The sequence below is a fragment of the Sesamum indicum genome, linkage group LG2 (assembly GCF_000512975.1).
Source record: "Sesamum indicum cultivar Zhongzhi No. 13 linkage group LG2, S_indicum_v1.0, whole genome shotgun sequence".
Lineage (NCBI taxonomy): Eukaryota > Viridiplantae > Streptophyta > Magnoliopsida > Lamiales > Pedaliaceae > Sesamum > Sesamum indicum.
In genome coordinates this window covers 16,372,472-16,391,498 of record NC_026146.1, presented here as the reverse complement: position 1 = coordinate 16,391,498, position 19,027 = coordinate 16,372,472, and the positions used below count along the sequence as shown (strand labels likewise).

Here is a 19,027-nt window from a genome sequence, read left to right as displayed (position 1 = left end):
AGAGAGAGAGAGAGAAGGAGTGCGTGTGTGTGTGTGTGAGAGAGAGAAAGAGAGAGAGTTAGGAGAGTGTGTGAGTGTATGAATAGGGATATTTGTATCTTATAATATATTAATTTTATATAGCTTATAAAAAAAGTTAAGAACATCGACTTTTTTTAAAGAGTTTATAAGATCCAAAACATCTTATATTAAGGTCTTATAAGTTTTTTAGAAAAAAAAAAAAGGTCAAATGCTTTATTGGAATTTATAAGCTCTCTAACATTTTATAAAATTTATTTTATCAACTTATAAATTTAGTCAAACACCTTTTTAGTTTATTTGATATTATTGATTAGGGTATGATTGTTCTAATGATTTTGTTTAGATATCGATATTCGACATTAATGATTATAATCAATTTTAATACAATTAATAATAATTTATCGCTCTTACTTAAAAAATAATAATAAGACTGAATTTTCTTTTCAAAATCTTATTGAATTTTTACCATTCATTTTCTTCATTAAACACATACACTTAATTGTATTTTATTATTATTATTATGGAACCCATTTTCATGGTCTTGCTACATAAAATTCATTGTGTATATATAACAACAAGAGATTGTGGGTTTAAATCTCACGATTTTGGATATATATAACATACTTTTTATATAATGTTTAATTTGAACACATTTATTGATTTAGAATATCAATATATTGGATTTGTACTAAAATCTAATATTGAATAATGTAGTAATAAATTGAATTTTATAAAAAAAAACATCATCATATATATTATTTAAAATTGTTTGAAAATTTAAATTTCAAAATCTCTAGAAATTATTTTGAACGTTGTCCACCCCCGACAGCCCTACTCCACAAACTTGAAACTTCACAATCTCCAATGCATCTTAGCCATCCCATATTATAATATCAAAACAAACAAAACCTTAATCTCGTGATTTAACCTCAAAAATAATTTTTAACCTGATCGAATCTGGGGTTGGTCGTGGGTGGCGCATGAGCACCAGCTGTAGCTGCGCCCAACCCCGTACGTCCTAATAATTTTTTTTAGTATTATTATTATTATTTCAGTCGTTGCTATAAGACTGTATGAACATTTGATTTAAGAGTAAATTATAACTACATCTTTTTTCGTTTGACATAATTATAAATATTTTTTGTTATAAAATATTCTCCTCAAATAAAAAATAATTATGTAAGATGAAAGTGAATATTACTATTTTACCATTATTAATTTTTTTAAAAAAATAAAAAAATATTTGAAAAAATATAAAAAAAAATTCAGGGTGAGTAAAATAAGTAATTTAGAGGGAATATTAGTTCATAAAAGTATTTTATTATGAAATATATATAAAATTATAATTTGTAATTCAAAATGACATTTTTGACATTAGAGGAAAACCTAACGGGATGTGCTTTTTGTTATATGGACATTAAAATCAGGGGAATACTCATAATTTTTCAAATAATAAGGAGGTATTTGTAATTATACATCAAACTTCATGGGAGGTAGTTGTAATTTACCCTTGATTTAATTCATAAAATATTTTCTACATTTGATTCTTAAGAAAACGACACGTCCTAAGTAAGGAGTGAAATTTTAATGCAAATTAAATTTGATCGAATTAAAGTAATTACATAACAAAATATTTATTATTTAATTATACACCAATTATATGATAACACAAAATATAACATTTATTCGCAATCGCAGATTGAAATTAAATAAAATTGGGATAGGTAGCTGGACGCATCTGTCTGTAAATACAAAACTTGCGCATCAAACATAACAAAGGAGACGTTAGGACATCTGAAAAACGAAGTCCAAATTTAATTGAAATTATTAGGAAAAGGAGGAAATTTTTTAATTAAAATTGAATTTAGTTAAATTTAAATTAATTATATATTAAGTATATTATATTTATTATATAATTTAAAAAAAATTACTAATCATATAATAAATAATATTATATTTGTTATGTAATTGATTTGATTCAAATTAAGTTATGTAAAATTTTATAAAAAGATGAAGCAAATTTTATTGAAAAGAAAACAAAAAACACAAATACTAATAAAAAGGGCTGGTGCTGAGAATTTTCTTTCACATGCCTCTCATAAATACTCCCGCATTCGCACACCTTCACTGTTGATGTAACTCCCCCATCCCCCACCCCCCAAACGCCTCATCTCTATACATCAGCGCTTTCATCCGAATCTTCAAACCAACGATGTTAATGGCATTGATTTCATCCCATTTGTCCATCTTCACTTTCCTTCTCTTCCTCTCCTCTACCGCCTTCCCCTTCACCCATTCCGCCGCCCAGTACTACCTCAAGCTACCACTCCTCCATAAAGACCCTTACCCTCCTACCCCATCCGAGGCCCTATCCGCCGACAACCATCGCCTTTCTACCCTCTTCTCCGTCCTCCGCAAGCACCCCCATCCCAAGCTTCCTGTCAACTCCGCCGCATCCTCAGGCTCCGGCCAGTACCTCGTCTCCCTCCACCTCGGTACCCCTCCACAGCGTCTCCTCCTCGTCGCAGATACAGGGAGTGATCTCACCTGGGTTTCCTGCTCCGCCTGCCGCAGCCATTGCTCCCCACGCGCCACCTTCTTCCCTCGCCGTTCCGCCACGTTCTCACCCTACCATTGTTTTGACTCCGCTTGCACGCTTGTCCCTCACCCCAAGAAGGCACCGCATTGCAACCGTACCCGCCTCCATACCCCTTGCCGCTACGAGTACTCCTACTCCGATGGGTCTATCACCAATGGATTCTTTTCACGCGAAACGACGACGTTCAACTCTAGCGCCGGCAAACTGTTGAAGTTTCAGCGTTTGTCCTTCGGCTGCGGTTTCTGGAATTCTGGGCCGAGCGTTTCGGGCCCAAGCTTCAATGGAGCTAATGGAGTTTTGGGCTTGGGCCGCGGCCCGATTTCATTTTCATCCCAATTGGGCCGAGTGTTTGGGCACAAGTTTTCTTATTGCTTAATGGATTACAGTCTGTCTCCACCACCAACGAGCTATCTTCTTATCGGCGGTGGCTTGGGAAACGGAGCCGTAAGGAAAGCCAAGTTGAGCTACACTCCGCTGCTAATCAACTCTCTTTCCCCAACATTTTACTACATTGGGATCGAGAGTGTGTTTATTGAAGATAAAAAATTACGCATTAGCCCCTCGGTTTGGGCTATAGATGAACTTGGAAACGGTGGGACAGTGTTAGATTCAGGGACAACCTTGACATTTTTAGCTGAGCCAGCTTATCGAAGAATCCTAGCCGTGTTCCAGCGGCTAGTCAAGCTGCCCAAGTCGTCTGACCCAAACTTAGGGTTCGACTTATGTCTAAACGTGTCGGGCCTATCGAGAACAAGTTTACCCCAACTGAGTTTCAGACTCAGTGGGGGCGCGTTGTTCTCACCGCCACCTCAAAACTACTTCATCGACACGGCAGAGGGCGTCAAATGCTTGGCATTGCAGCCTGTAGTATCGGAATCGGGCTTTTCAGTAATCGGAAATCTTATGCAACAAGGGTACACGTTCGAGTTTGATAAGGATCGATCGCGATTAGGTTTCACACGACACGGTTGCGCCGTGCCATAACTCACTCAAATTACGAGATTATTTGGTTGGTTGGTTCTTGATATTAATTAAGATTTACATTTGATTTGGGTAGAAAAAATGGTTTTCTATTTGATGTTTATTTATAGTCTGGGGGAGTGATTATTAGATTTGGGCATGGTGATGGCGGGGTACCATTTATTTTTATTTTTATTTTGGTGATTGTGTCTTTTTGCATGACACGGAGAACAGCCAATGTGCAGAATAAAAGCTTGTTGTCTTTTTGTTGCTTTTGGGGCTGTCTGATCACCCTTTGATACTTTCTCGTGTGATGATGTGATTATTGAATTTGATTGGTTTTGGTCCTTTGGACTTTATCACAATTCACTCCACTCCCACTATTACTAATAATAAAAATTTAAAAAAAATTAACACTAAGGCTAACCTTACCAAAAATAAATAAATACTTGTTTACAGACGCTTCTTGAGTTTACATCTAATCATATAAATATTTTTTTGTTCTTTATAAAATTATATGTATATTGTTAAAGTTGTAGCGGTAGTTACAAGTATTCTCTATATTTAATGGTAAAATTTGACTCGAGCATACCCTAAAAAGTACATTACAGTAACGACACACCTAAAAAACTAGCTTGCTAGCGATCAACTAATTTCTCAATCATTTCTAGGCCAAAATATTCGCTATCATTAACGTGGCAACCCTTCTATCGTGACCCTTAAATATTTTGTTGATTGTTGTCGTATATCTTGTTCATTTTTGGGAGAAATTTAGATACGATCTACTTAACAAGTGACACTCTTCCTTTAATTTTGATGTGGTTACAAATAAAATACTAAATAATAATAATAATTAAAAAAAAAGACACTTCGTTTATGGTCAATCTATAATGTTGTCGAGTTATTTTTGAATTGAATTTCATAGTAAATAGTGTTTTTCACTTCAAATCATCTAACTTTTCTTCTAATTTCTTAAAATGGTTTTTATCTATTGTAAAAAGTACGAAATTACTAATTTGTCCGTCTTTTAATTTCATTTGTGTGGTTATAATTTCTTGTTGAAGAGTGATTTGATAATGCAAACATATTTTGACATTGTGTGATTCTCCTTCAATTTTTTCAACATGATAGAAAATTTTTCCAAAAAATTTATTTCTATTTTCCAGTTGACTTGAATAAGTGTGCAATTAAAATAGGTCAAGAGCTTCGTATTCCTTAACATTACTATTATTCGAGTTTGAAAAAAGTTTGAAATAGATAATTACATTTCACACCCCCTATTTTATGACCTGTTTATACAAATTATTCATTTTTTTATTTTTTATTTATATAATTACACATGCGTTCACAAAAAATATTAACATCATTTACACAAATCAGTCCTATTTTTTCAGAAAATTACACATACACCTTTCAAAAACGTAAACGTCATTATACAAACTATCCCTACTTCTGTAATTATACAAACAACATAAATAATTTATATAAGGGTAAATTACAATGACATCCCCTGAGATTTAGCATAATTGCAAATACCCCATCGTTGTTTGAAAAATTACAATACCCTCCTGATTTTTTATGAAATTATTGTAATTTTTGGATGGAGGTATGAAATTATCAACATTGCCCTTACTGTATTTTTTTTAATTTTTTTAAAAAAATTATAAAATTATAAAAGATTCGAATGGGGTGAATGAAGTTTTTTTAAAAATTATAGAAAAATTATGCACTTAGTCCATAAAAAAAATAAATAAAATTATAATTCTTAACTTACAAGAGCATTATGGTCAGTTCACCAGAAAAATGGATGAAAATCTAACAGATTGGGTTAATTGTTAGATGACCGTTAAAATTAGAGGCGTATTGATAATTTTTCAAATAACGAGGAGTATTGGTAATTATGTTAAATCTTAATAATTGTAATTTATCCTTTATATAAATATATCATAAATTAAGAATGAAAATATAATTTTCCCAACTGAAAACATATAGACCACCAAGGAAAGCAACTACAAAATCAAAATCAATTTCAATTTAAGCAATGATTGAAAGAAATTTGTACCCCATTCATGTGCACCATTTTTTGTTATGATTGATGGTAATGTGGGAAGAGAGTATTGAGAGTATGACAAGAAAACAAAAGAAATGGACAATACATTAAGGAAAGGCTGTAAAAAGAGGTATTCATTTGCTTTTGTCCCAATGCCTTTCTTATTCACAGCTGTAAAGACAAAGATGCCCATTTGCATCTCAATTCAAATCAACTATTTTTTCCATCTCATGTTACAATTCTCAAGTTAGAAAGTAATATAAAGTGATATTATAAGGTTTAAAAAAGCAAAATATTAGTTCAACTAAGGGTTTTAAATAAGTAATTATTAGCTTATTATTAGTTTCTATTTTTGTAATTATTTGATTAAATTGATTTAAATCAAAAATTATAAGCAGCATTTACAACTTTATTCCTAGCACGGGAATAGAAGCTATTGGACTCCCTTTATAATAATTAGTTAAGGGGCAAAATAGTAATATGGTAGAACCCTTCACAACCAGCTTTATAATTTTGAGTCTGGAGAGGTTGAGTTGGTGTTCATCATACGTCACAATCATATGAACTGTGCATCCAACTTCAACTGTCCCAAAGACAAAATTATGGGATAAATTTGCACTCAATTGATTGTGGGGAAATGGTACTCTCATACTGAAGAAGGGAAAATTTTAATTTGAATCAATTATATGATAAGTACAATACATTTGTGGTGTTATTGGTATATAGTTTATAAAAATAACTACTTTACTTATATGACAAGTGCGATCTGTGATTGATTTGGTTCTAACAAATATAATTTGGATAAAAAAAATTTCTGAGAAAAGATACTCTTCAATTTTTTTCTCTTTTAATCAAAGGTTGAAATTCTTATCTTTGTTTGAATTTATATTTACAAAAATAATTTATTATTTTATATCTATTAAGATGGGAGGATGGTAAAATATATACATAATTTCAAGTGCAATATATTCAAAGAAATTAAATAAACAATAATCTATACAAATAGATTAAGGGCCTAATGTTGATCTTGAATTAGTAATCTTTTAATTGGTGAGGTATTTTTGAGTATCTTAATTTAAGTAATAAATCTATCAAATAAACTTGAAATTTGATAAATTTTTCCAGTTTAGTATATTTATTTATTACAAATTTGATACATTTAAGTTTTCTTTTCTTGACAATATTCATCATTAATCTATTTATAAGGTATTAATAGTACGTCTATTTAGTCATTTTACTAAAAAATGAAAAAAAGCATAAAGTACGCGTATTTTTTTAAAAAATGAGAAGAATTTCAATCTATGCTAATTAATTAATAGAATTAATTGCCGAATAATTTCACAATATATCACTCATTAAAATAACCATTTAATGAACATATAACAATATCATAAAATGAAATATACATATATTTAATGAGCATCATTCATAAATTTATAAATTAATATATGGTAGATAGGACGACATAAAATGTAGGAGGTATTAATAAAGGTGATGAGAAGGAGGGTAGCTACCCTATTCCATTCCAGGTGGTAGCAGTCAATGTCTCTGCCCACTTGGCCATCCACAGCTGTAAGAATGGGGGCTTAGCCTTCACTCTTAATACTACTTATTTTTCTCACATGATGTTTGTAACCCCATCACATCCACACGTTCTTTTAGGATAAATTAAAATCAATTCTTCTATAATTTATTATAATTATAATTAATTTCCCATTATTCAGAGATTATAAATACCTCATAAAATTAATAATCCTATAATAAATATCTCTTGTAACAACCCATTTGGAATGGAGTATTTGCTATACAATAATTAATTTTAATAGGGTATTTATAACTTTTTTAAATAATGAAGAGGAATTTTTAATTAATTTTAATAAGGTATTTTCTGATAGTATCATATCTTGGTACAACTTTTTAAATAATCTACATAATCTTAATATGTAGAATTGCAAAAAATTTCCCTCTCCCTATATCTCAAAGACCATTTATCCAGGATTAGGCCTACAGCTAGTCATTGGGCCCTCTAAACTAGGCTTGGGCTGCAGTTTTGATATACTCAGATCAGCCCACGCTCAAAACTCAAACCCAATTCTTTGAACAATAGGCCCAATTGGACTTGTTTCTTTTGACGAAATGATAATTCAACTTCGCACGTTAAATATTAGGATTGAACTCGGGGGTTTAATTGTTATTATTATTTTTTTAGAATAAGAGTGATTAATTATTATTTATCAAAATAAATTGATTGTAATAATTTTTATTGAATGTTAATATTTAATAGAGACCATTACAATAATGATCAATAATATTAAATAAACTAAATCTAACCAATATCTGCTATTACAGTAGACAACACATACTATACAGTAGAAATAATATCCCACACGTATGACGGAGTTTGAACTCATGACCTCTAATGTCATGAAACCTCAACTTCACTTTGTTAGGCCTCATTGCCAACAATGTATAAGATTAGAGGTTTTTTTTATAAAAAAAAGAAAATTAATTTTAGATGGTAATTATATTGATATCTCTATAGATTGATCAATAATCTATTCAATAAATACATAAATATAATCAAATATATTAAAATAAATTATAATAAATTAATATAAAAAAAATCACATACATACAAATATCCATATATAAATCATAACCTAAAAACCTATTAGCGAAATCTCAATTTTAAACATTAGATTAAGAAATCATATATGATAGCTTTGGAGGTTTCATCCAGCTGGATTCCTTGATTATCCGTACAAATCCAACTATGGCACAAGACTAAGGGGATTTGGCGTGGAAAATAATTAATAATTAATATCAAATATTACAAAATAAACAAATATGTTAAAAATCAAATGTCTATTTGTGTACAAAATATAAATAGCACACATAAAAAAAAAATACGACTATTACGTTATCTATCACACTGACATACATAAAAAGCCAAGTAATAGAATTACGGATTCTTTTAAAATTTGTCATAATTATAATTATTTTTTTGATGTTTGATAAATTACTAATATACTCTAAAATTAACAGGTTTCTAATAAATGCATTTCGTGACAGTCCAGTAACATAGGAGAGTATTTACTAGGAGATGTTTAATTTCATATAGGTATTTGTAATTATGACAAAAAATGTAAAAAAATTAATTGTAATCTATCCGCAATATAAATATAAATAAAGGTTTGAAGTGAAAAAGGTGTAAACAGGGATTTAACCACCAGTCTTTGACATGAGCTGGTGGGTTCATATATATTATTCCTTGAGGTGAGATGATTAATGAATAGCCGTTTTACTTTCGGCAATTGAAAAGAAATTAGAGAGAGGGGGGGGAGCATGATATGTTGGGAAATGATTAAAAGCAAAATGGACAGATATGTGTGTTGCCATCTGCTCTATTTCAGTCTTCACATTGGACACCATTTACTTTTTCCTCCCAAGATTTCATCTATTGTGTGTGTGTGTGTGTGCGCCTTTGCTTAATGGAACATCCTCTGACTTTTCGGAAAATGAAATCGATTTTACTCTTCATTTTTATGACAACTAATTCTAATTAATTCCATGCACTGTTGCCCTATGCATATATCCGTGTTTGTTCAATTTTTATTAATATTCAAATAAAATAAATTAACAGAGTGTTTGGAGAAACTTTTTTAAAATATTTGAGAGCGTCAATATGTATATATATATATATATATGTGGTGAATTATGTAGAAAATTATGAGCGTCCAAAAGTGTTGAGGCATAGGCATAGGACAACATTACTTTCCGACAATAAATATTGGAGCGGCTTAGTTTGTAATCCATGAGATTGAGATAGGTTAGATTTTTGGTGGTCCACTAACATCATCCACTGTCTCATTCTTCACATTCTCTTTCAATTCTTTCATTCAATATATAATCTATCTTATATATATATATATTCTCCTTTCTTATGAATTATTAAAAAAACAACATCCCTTCTACTAATTAAATAAGATCTTGGCCTCGTTTGATTATTTGTAAATATAATTAATTAAACCCCTATTAGGAATATGGTTGAATTCAAATTAATTAAGTTGTACAAAATTTAAAATTGAATAATTTAAACTTAAAAAAAAAGGTAATTAAGTACAATTAATTATGTAGAGAAAGAAGAGATTTTTCTTAATACTTTATTAACTTTTCAAGAATTCTCAATATGCTAAATCCCTAGGTTTTTTTTTTTTTTCCCCGGAAGAATATATAAATAAATCCTCAACTAATTATATTAAGAGATAATTGCATCTATACACCTAAAGTCTACATATGTATACAAATCATCCATATATTTTTTAAAAATTACATATATACTCATCATAAATGTTGACATCATTTATACAAATCATCTATTTTTTTTTAAAATTACATATATACTCATCAGAAACGTCTATAATATTATCCAAACTACTCTTATTTTTTGACTTTTAAGGATAGTTTCTAAAATTACATAAAAAAAATACGATAATAATTTGTGTAAATAATTATAGATTAGAGGATGTAAATGTAATTATTATCCCTTATATTAATATATAAAATGAAGATGATTTCTTCGGGACCTTATCTTTTGGAAAATCAGACTCCACTAGCTTCAGCAGATCGATTATACTTTTTACCCACCCCTGCAAATTGCAATTCTCTTCTAATGGACCACATTTTTACACTACTTATTAATCGGCCGCAAAATATCTATCAACTCCAAGACACACACACACACACACAAACACTATTTTCGTATGTTTTAAGGTAAAAATTGATGATGTATCATAATTAAGACATAAATCATTTCCAATGATTGAATCAAATATATTCGTGCCTGAAATTTATGTAAATTAATGAATTAATGAGAATGAAACGTGCACTTGTTAATTAATTAGAGAACCCTCAATTGATAATCTCACTAACAACCAACAAATAAACAAAAAATTAATTGATCTTATCCACGACAGTTGCAAAAAAATGGAGAAAAGACCGACTCGTAACTAACAAAAAAAAAAAAAGAATATAATTAATGATACCTAATTCCCTAACAAATTTATTATATGTCACAATTTCTATCTCAACTTTGGGTCGGATTTTCGTACAACACATATAAAAACTCATACGTACTAATTTTACCTGATCAGTTACTTATTTTTCATCCACTTCTTTCATCATTAACGGATAAAACGCATCACAAATTTTCTGTCCCGAAATGCTGATCTTTTTTGTACTGATATATATAATTAATTAAAGAAAATTTTAAATATTCTTTTAGATTAATTAAGCTATAACTATATACATAATTAGAAAAAAGATACAAACAACTATTTCTAATATTACAAATGAGCAAATTAATCTTTTATAAAAAAAATAACAATTTATCTGCCTGTGCTTTCAAAAATACAATAATTAGAAGGTAAATTACTTTATTTTGAAAAAAAATAAAAATTGATAAATTATTATTATTATTTTATTAATAAATAAATAATTTATTTATTTATAATATCATATAAAGATAAACTGAATCAAACCCTATATAATTAAACAGTATGTATGCTTTGAGTTTAGGGGGAAAGGGGAACAACACATTCGTCAGGACAGCACGAGAGTGATGTCATCATCATAAACCCCACAAACAGACAAACAAAGGGCTTTCTCGTGGACTATTGTAGTAGTGCAGTGGAGTGGAGTGGAGTGGAGGGTGCAGCCATCATCAAATCTTTGAATATGCATGAGAGATTAATTAAAAATATAAAAGAGTCATATGATAAAAATAAAATAAAATAATAATTATTGGTGGTGCAGAAAAAGGAGGGTCTAAAAAGGTTGAGAAACGGGGGACCAATGTGCCCATGCGTGTGACCATTTAGCAACATCATCTACAACCATACATCTATCTTGTTTTTCCACGCCTCAAACTCAACTCATCTTTCTCCCAATTTTCCTCTCTTAATACAATACAAATTCCCTAACCATACAAAATTAATACTTCATTTCATTTATCTTTATACATAATTAAATAATTTGTATACATGTGCGATTTAATTAATTTCACTAGTCTACAGAGATTAATTATTAATTAGTCCGATCATGTCAATTTTCATATTGTTAGTGAAAAATAAAAGATAATTTGATTTGGTTTGATTCTGACGATTTTTTTTTTCTTTTTTTTATCACCTTAGTGAAAGATACCGACACAACTTATTACATGCAATGCTTCAATTTTATCATTTAAGCAAAACATTCTAAAAGAATATGGTTTTATGTAAATTACAATCTTTTGAGCAAGTTAATGATCATTGTCTTTGCTTTATTTGAATGCTGTATCAAAATTGCCCAACCAAGGCCAAATCTCTCTCTCTCTCTCTCTCTCTCTCTCTCTCTCTCTCTCTTTCTCTCTCACAAAAGCCCAAGAGACAAATGCAGTCAATTTTAATTATGATGCTAAGAAAGTGAATAAAAAGTTTTACTAGGGTTAATGATGATTGATTCAACTTCTGCCAATTCCTCTCATTCATTAGTCAAACTCTGCAGGGTGAAAACATCACTTTTTAGTTTTTCACCAGTACCACCTTTTTGATACATGCTTATTTATATATTTCTTCTCCATTTTCTTTATATTTACTCATAAATAAATTACAGCTTTCAAAGATTTTATTACAATAATTAAACATTCACATTCGTCCAATTTGAATTCATATTTTTTTTTAATTATGAGGCTTTCATTTTATTATTTGAACAAATTAAATTGAATTGAATACATAATAAAAATATATGTACATAGGATGAGCAATAATATATATACATATATTAGTAATTTGTGGCACATCAACATATGTGTGCAAATTTTATAATACTATCTAAAATAAATTATTTATTATTTAGTAAAATATACAACATAATAAGTCAATTTTAATATATACCAAAAAAAGAAAAACACCCAAAAGATACTCTTTCTTATATACAATGTATATATATACATATATATTTGAGCATTAATTCAAGGATTCTTCTGATCCGACACATTTTAAAAACTGTAGACTACTTGTCTGTCTGTTCATTAAATTCACAAAATTAAAGTAATTGAATGGAGATAAGTAAGATTAGATCCGGAATATTATCTACAGTTACTCCCACATGAAAAGGTGAGATACGATACAAACCCACCTATTACTGTACTACTACTATTCAAGATCTGAATCATAACACCCCACAACAGGACAACAAAATATTTAGCATGTTACGATACTGTTGGCTCATATATGGGCATCACGGTACGGTCTTTCCCATTTCTGTTTATATATATATATATATATATATATATTTCAATTATTCTCATTTAAATTAGATTTATTCAAATCAATTTTTATGACAATTAGTATAAATTCAACTAAAAAGAGAGATACATCACTAAATAATTACATAAACACACAAAACATTAAAACACGACCTATGAACTGAAATTCTTTTTTCTTAAACAATGTTTATCCCAACTTCACAAACATAAATTAAATGCGTTTTCCGCCCACCAGAAAAAGAATATGGGTTTGAATTATTGTTAAATGGTTTGACGGGTCTGAATTAATGTATGCTTTTATCTATATGTAGATTCTCACGTATTTAAATTTTAATTTTTGGTGATCGTAGGTCAATTATAGAAATTATGGACGACCACACAGCACGAATGCAATTTTTCATGCCGATGTGTACGTGGTATGTCACTATATTTTCTTATATATTAAAAAAAAAAAAAAAAGAGGGCGGGGAGGGGGGGGGTATGAAGACATGCAACTGAAACCGAGGAAATGAAGTAATGCATAGAGAGACAGAAGCTGTGTACAAAATGAATAAAGGGAAGGTGAAAGAGGTTGGGTAGGGGGAGTGCGTTCCAAGACATAATGATTACATGGGGCCTTGGAGAAGCAGAAAGGGTTTTTGGCGTGGAAAATATATATAGCTATAATTAAATTTAATGAAAAAAAAAAAAAAGGCATAATATGGAAATAGCTATAAAGAAATTTAAGGAAAAAAAAAAAAAAGGCATAATATGGAACAACGTGGGAAGCCTCTTCACCATTAATACTGCCAAACACAACCTAAAGCTATTCTTTTACCTTTTCTCTTATCATCACTCGCTCACACACAGTAATATGCTAAAATAGAAATAAAAAATAAAAATGAGAAAGTATCAAATTAATGTTTGGTGTACCTCATCGGCCTCCTATAGCACATGTATCACTCTAGTTAGAAATTTCAGAATATCAACATATCCCTACATGTGAGTTGACCCTATGCTCAACTATATATTATTTTAGTATAATATTAATATCCTTTTTCTTCAAAAAAAGTTTCTTCATTTTTCTCTTTCTTTTCCTAATTTTCTTTGTACACATAAAACATATTAAATAAATAATCCGTTAATGAATGATCAGAAATACAACTATACGTTCATTAATTTTCTTATTATGTATAATAGAGAAGTATAAAAAAATAATTACGCCACTCACATAAAATACAATGAGTACGGAATATGCTACCAAAATATAGTAAAACATTGAAATACATTAAAGTACGATACCTTAAAAACATATGTTAGGAGTGGAGGGGTCAGGTGGGGAAGGAGAAAGAAAAATCAAAAATCAAGAGAGAGAGAGAGAGAGAAACAAATAAATAAACCGAAAAGATTGATAGAAAGGGAAAGGTGGTGGTGGTGGTGGTGGTGGTGTTGATAAAAAGGGTTCTTCACTCGCTCTTCTTCACCATTCACTACAATCAATCACCACTCCTTAAAGCCTGTACATACCATATATATATATACACACACATATATACAAGAAGAAGAAGAAGAAGAAGTAGAAGGAAAAAGTCTTCTTACGTTAAAGAGAGAAGAATCCAGAAACCCAAAATCTCCATATCAAAATCAAAGGTCTCTCTCTCTCTCTCCCTTCTTTTTTTTCCCTTTTGTCCCCCGGCCGCAGACGAAGTAGATCGATCAATCCAAGTTGTTCATTCTTTCCCTTCACATATTCTCACTTTTCATCTTTATTATCTAATACAAGATTCTTGCATGCCATGATTATCAAACAACCCTAAACTTTCTTTGTTTTCAGCCATCTTTTCATGTATAGCTGCCTATAACCACATAATACATGTCTCTGTGTGTGTGTTTGTGTGTGACAATATTGACTAAGAAGAAGAGAATCAAGAAAATAATGTTGAGGCTTCTCAGATTCTGCAGGTCCAATCACTTATTCAACAGATGCAGCAACACAACAGTCTTGCTGATGCATATATTGGAATAGGAGGCGCCGGTGGCGGCGGCCCCGGTGGAGGAGGATCACCTTTAACTTTCCCTCAAGTATCAGAAATCCTACCATGGACACTCCCTCCGGTCCATTTCTCCACCCGTGATCACGACCCTTTTTTCCTCCCCCCTCCCCCACCCTCGTCCTATGGAGGTTTATTTAACAGGAGGCCATCCGGCTTGCACTACTTCGGCTACGAGGGTGGGTCGTCTGACCATCAGCTAAGGCTGATTCAGGAGTCTTTAGGCCAGGTGGTGCACCCCATCTCAGCCCCTTTCGGGCTTCAGGCCGAGCTGCAGAAAATGACGGCACAAGAAATTATGGATGCTAAGGCTCTTGCAGCCTCTAAAAGCCACAGCGAAGCTGAGAGGAGACGTAGAGAAAGAATTAATAACCATCTTGCTAGGCTCAGAAGCTTACTCCCCAGCACAACAAAAGTAAGCAGTATACTCTATATATGTACAATATATTCTATCTCATGAAATTTCATTCTTCAGGCGAAGATGTATAATAGTATATGTACTACATATAGCTACTGCATTCCCGTGAATCATGATGTGTTTTGCATTTACACATATATTCCTCAAATAAGATAAGATTTTCTGATGAAAAAATGACTGTTGCATCTCATATTTCAATATATATACACATCATGCGTATAAAATATATATTATTTGTGAATTTAAAGAAAAAAATTATACACAACATAGATATGTGAAGTTCAATATAAACGCAGCAACATGAATTTGTACCAGAAAAATCAGGACTAACCTAAAATTTGATCGATTCAGTTATGTTTAGTGTGAGTTGTTGCAGGATTTCTTTAGATATCCCAAGATGCTAAATCCCATCTAAAGAAATTTCAAGTATTTAGGTGGGGAAATGACAGAAATTGAGCTCATTTTATGTGCTTTATTGTGAGCTATGTCTTAAAATTGATTAACCTGTTTTTGTTGCTAGAATGAGATTCTCAGTGATAATTTCGAGGAAAGAAAAAAAATGGGGCGGAAAAGGGGATGTTAGCGTCGATATCGCCTCCTTTGATAAGATAAAGAGGAACCATGGAGCAGTTGAAAAGCTTCCATGGAAAATTCTTGCCGGATTTGCAGTAAAAAAACTAAGTATGAAGGGATAGTAAAAGAAATAAAAAAGACAGACAAAGAAGCATTCTTGTCAGTCATTGGCCTCATTTTCAGACACTATTATCCCACGCCTACTCTCCCAAACCCCACCTTATTATACGACAACAAAAAACTGAAGCTTTACTTCTTCTTTTCACACACACCCACAACAACAACAACAAAAAAAAACAAATCTTTACACATTGCGACAAAAAGCACAGCCGCCCTCTACTTCTTGCTTCATTCTTAGTTACAGATTTCTGAAATTATAATGAACAATTCATGGTTTGATTTCTTTCCTTATGTTGGCAATGCAGCATTCTTGTAAACATTTGACTAACGTTTCGGTTATCATTTCCAGACAGACAAAGCTTCGTTGCTAGCAGAAGTAATCCAACATGTGAAGGAGCTCAAACGCCAAACTTCTCAACTAGCAGAAACAAGCCCCGTTCCAACCGAAATAGATGAACTAACAGTTGATAATTATGCATCAGATGAAGATGGTAAGTGGGTGCTCAAAGCTTCGATCTGCTGCGAAGATCGGCCGGACCTCTTGCCGGACCTGATCAAGGCTCTGAAAGCTTTGAGATTGAAAACAGTAAAAGCAGAAATCACGACTCTTGGAGGTAGAGTAAGGAACGTATTGTTCATCACTGGAGAGGAAGAGTACTCTAACAGTTGGGAGCAAGAGCAGGAGCAGGAACAAGAACAGTACTCTATAAACTCTATACAAGAAGCCCTGAAAGCAGTGATGGAGAAATCAAACGGGGATGAATCTGGGTCATCAGGGAGTGTTAAGAGGCAAAGAACCAATACTAATATCCTTGAATACAGGTCCCTTTGAAGATTTATTTCCTAGGTTTTTTCCATTTTCTTTCTATTTTGTGTGAATTTTTGGGTTGTGGGTTTTGTTTGAGCTCTAAGTAGTATATGGGGTTGGTGTGGTAGAGTGACTTATTTTGGGTGACTCACTGAAAGAGAATGTCATTGAGAGAGAAAGAAACGTGAAACTCCAAACTTTTTTACTCAAATCGAATTTGATGGAATCAAACTAATTATAAAGTAAGTATGATATACTTGTTATATGATTGATCATTTTTTGTGAACCACATCAATCATACTACAAATATATTGCGCTTGCTATATAATTGGTTTAAATTCGATCAAATTCGATCTTGATTATAATTTCCCACGGACAGCTGACAAGAAGAGTGGACTGTGGTTGGTGACTGTCACAATCTGTTGCAACTTAGGATTTTTCTTGACCATAATTCTCATCCACACACACATGAGGTGAGAATGTGGGGGAAAGAACAGAGAGGGCTCTTTTTTCTTGAATGGAGAAACCTTATATCAAACCTAACAACAGAAAGGGTACAGTAATATATATATATATATATATATGTATGTTCTCATTGATCATGTTTACAAAGTTTTTAATCAGTGCTAACCCACCACCACCACCACCACCGGCCGCCACCGCCACCGCGACTGCCACTACCACTTCCTCAATTTGTGCAGTGATGTTTCTAGCTTCCAGCTCTCTGTTCTCCTACACATGCAAAATCATGGATGGATGGTCATGAAGTATTATAATTAGTTCTTGTTAGGTGCTCTAGGGAGCTTGTGATGGGATTAATACTAATTGTGGGAGTGTATATATGTTATGTTAAAATCATTATAACTATATTTTGCTTGTAATTTAAGGTACTCTAATTAAGTAGTAGTGGTCATTAGTACTCATTTGACTGATTGGGTTATTGAGGTTTGCTATACCAAGGTCCAAGATTTTCAGTTGCACCGGCTGTCAAGAAACCATTAATAATCTGTCTTTTGAATGTTGTCTAATCATCTCTAAATTTACATACATATTTTCTTGTATAAAATAAAAACCAGCATACACACACACATATAAATATATATATATATGCGCTAGCTAGCTATCTGTTTGACTGATATAGTGCATAATATAAACAAGTAAGAGCAGATGATCAATTAACCATGACACTAATTATAATCTAATAATTAGCTACAAAATGTATATATTTTGTATAATACACATCACATGTATATAATTCATGCAACCTGTACATATATACATTTCAAGAAATATCTAATAAATCTGGGAGATAGATAGAGGTATGTATATTTATGAAATGCAATGGATAAAATAATTTAAAACCCTAGTTTACAATATGAGCAATTCACTCAAGTTAATTAGACATATATGTGTCGGAAGAAATTAGTTCATACATAGCAAATAGTACTAGTAATTATTGATTAATCATATTTTAATTAGAGAGCAAAATGGACTGACTCTTATATTAATGTAATTTATAGAATAAGAAAATGGGTGAATATCAAAAGTTTTTGTTAATATGCACCACTTGTTGAAGCAGTGAGCAGCTGCCTAATTATGTATTTAGGTTTTCTTTCACTATTATTATGTGATTTAATTGATTTTGGTCTCTCTCTGATTACTTAGTACTTTATGGATTAAATTAATTATTAAATTGATATCTCATCCTAATGATAGCATTGAGAAACATATATTAAAATAGTTGTAGAGGCTGATACAATAAAAGGCCGTATATATTACACTTTTGGTCCTTATATTTAGGATCAAAATTGATTTTGGTCCCTAAATATTTTGATTCACAATTTTAGTTCATAACCTTTTAAAAATATTACCATTCTGATCTAATCATTAAAATTGAAGGTAGTTTTAACGAATTTGGAATACCGTCGAACACAACAACACAGTTACATGGCCGTGTTGTTTTGGAGGATGCTTTTTTGGTATTCTTTGTCCAATTTTGACATGTTTGCTCAAAAAAATGAGTGATTGAGAAAATATTTATGCCGAAATTAGGACCTATTTGAAATATAAATTGAACACCTAAAGAAACGATGCATATATCCTTACTTCAAACAATGTTCAAAAAAGTTTCCATGATCAATA

The 19,027-nt window shown here is 31.3% G+C and overlaps 2 protein-coding genes across 2 annotated transcripts; both read left to right on the top strand.

The window, feature by feature from the left end:
• On the top strand, positions 2,108–3,856 carry LOC105156420 (aspartyl protease family protein 2). Its single transcript, XM_011072538.2, has one exon. It carries the CDS (start codon positions 2,234–2,236, stop codon positions 3,602–3,604), a length of 1,371 nt encoding a protein of 456 aa, XP_011070840.1. The 5' UTR covers positions 2,108–2,233; the 3' UTR covers positions 3,605–3,856.
• LOC105156419 (transcription factor bHLH30) lies at positions 14,338–17,865 on the top strand. Its single transcript, XM_011072536.2, has 3 exons — positions 14,338–14,565; positions 14,869–15,381; positions 16,427–17,865. Exons 2-3 carry the CDS (start codon positions 14,899–14,901, stop codon positions 16,907–16,909), a joined length of 966 nt encoding a protein of 321 aa, XP_011070838.1. The 5' UTR covers positions 14,338–14,565; positions 14,869–14,898; the 3' UTR covers positions 16,910–17,865.

Bases quoted from the DNA above. Each gene is read 5' to 3' on its own strand.
- LOC105156420 (XM_011072538.2), top strand. From the start codon at position 2,234: ATGTTAATGGCATTGATTTCATCCCATTTGTCCATCTTCACTTTCCTT.
- LOC105156419 (XM_011072536.2), top strand. From the start codon at position 14,899: ATGCAGCAACACAACAGTCTTGCTGATGCATATATTGGAATAGGAGGC. The intron at 15,382-16,426 runs GTAAGCAGTATA...TATCATTTCCAG, and splicing joins TACTCCCCAGCACAACAAAA to ACAGACAAAGCTTCGTTGCT.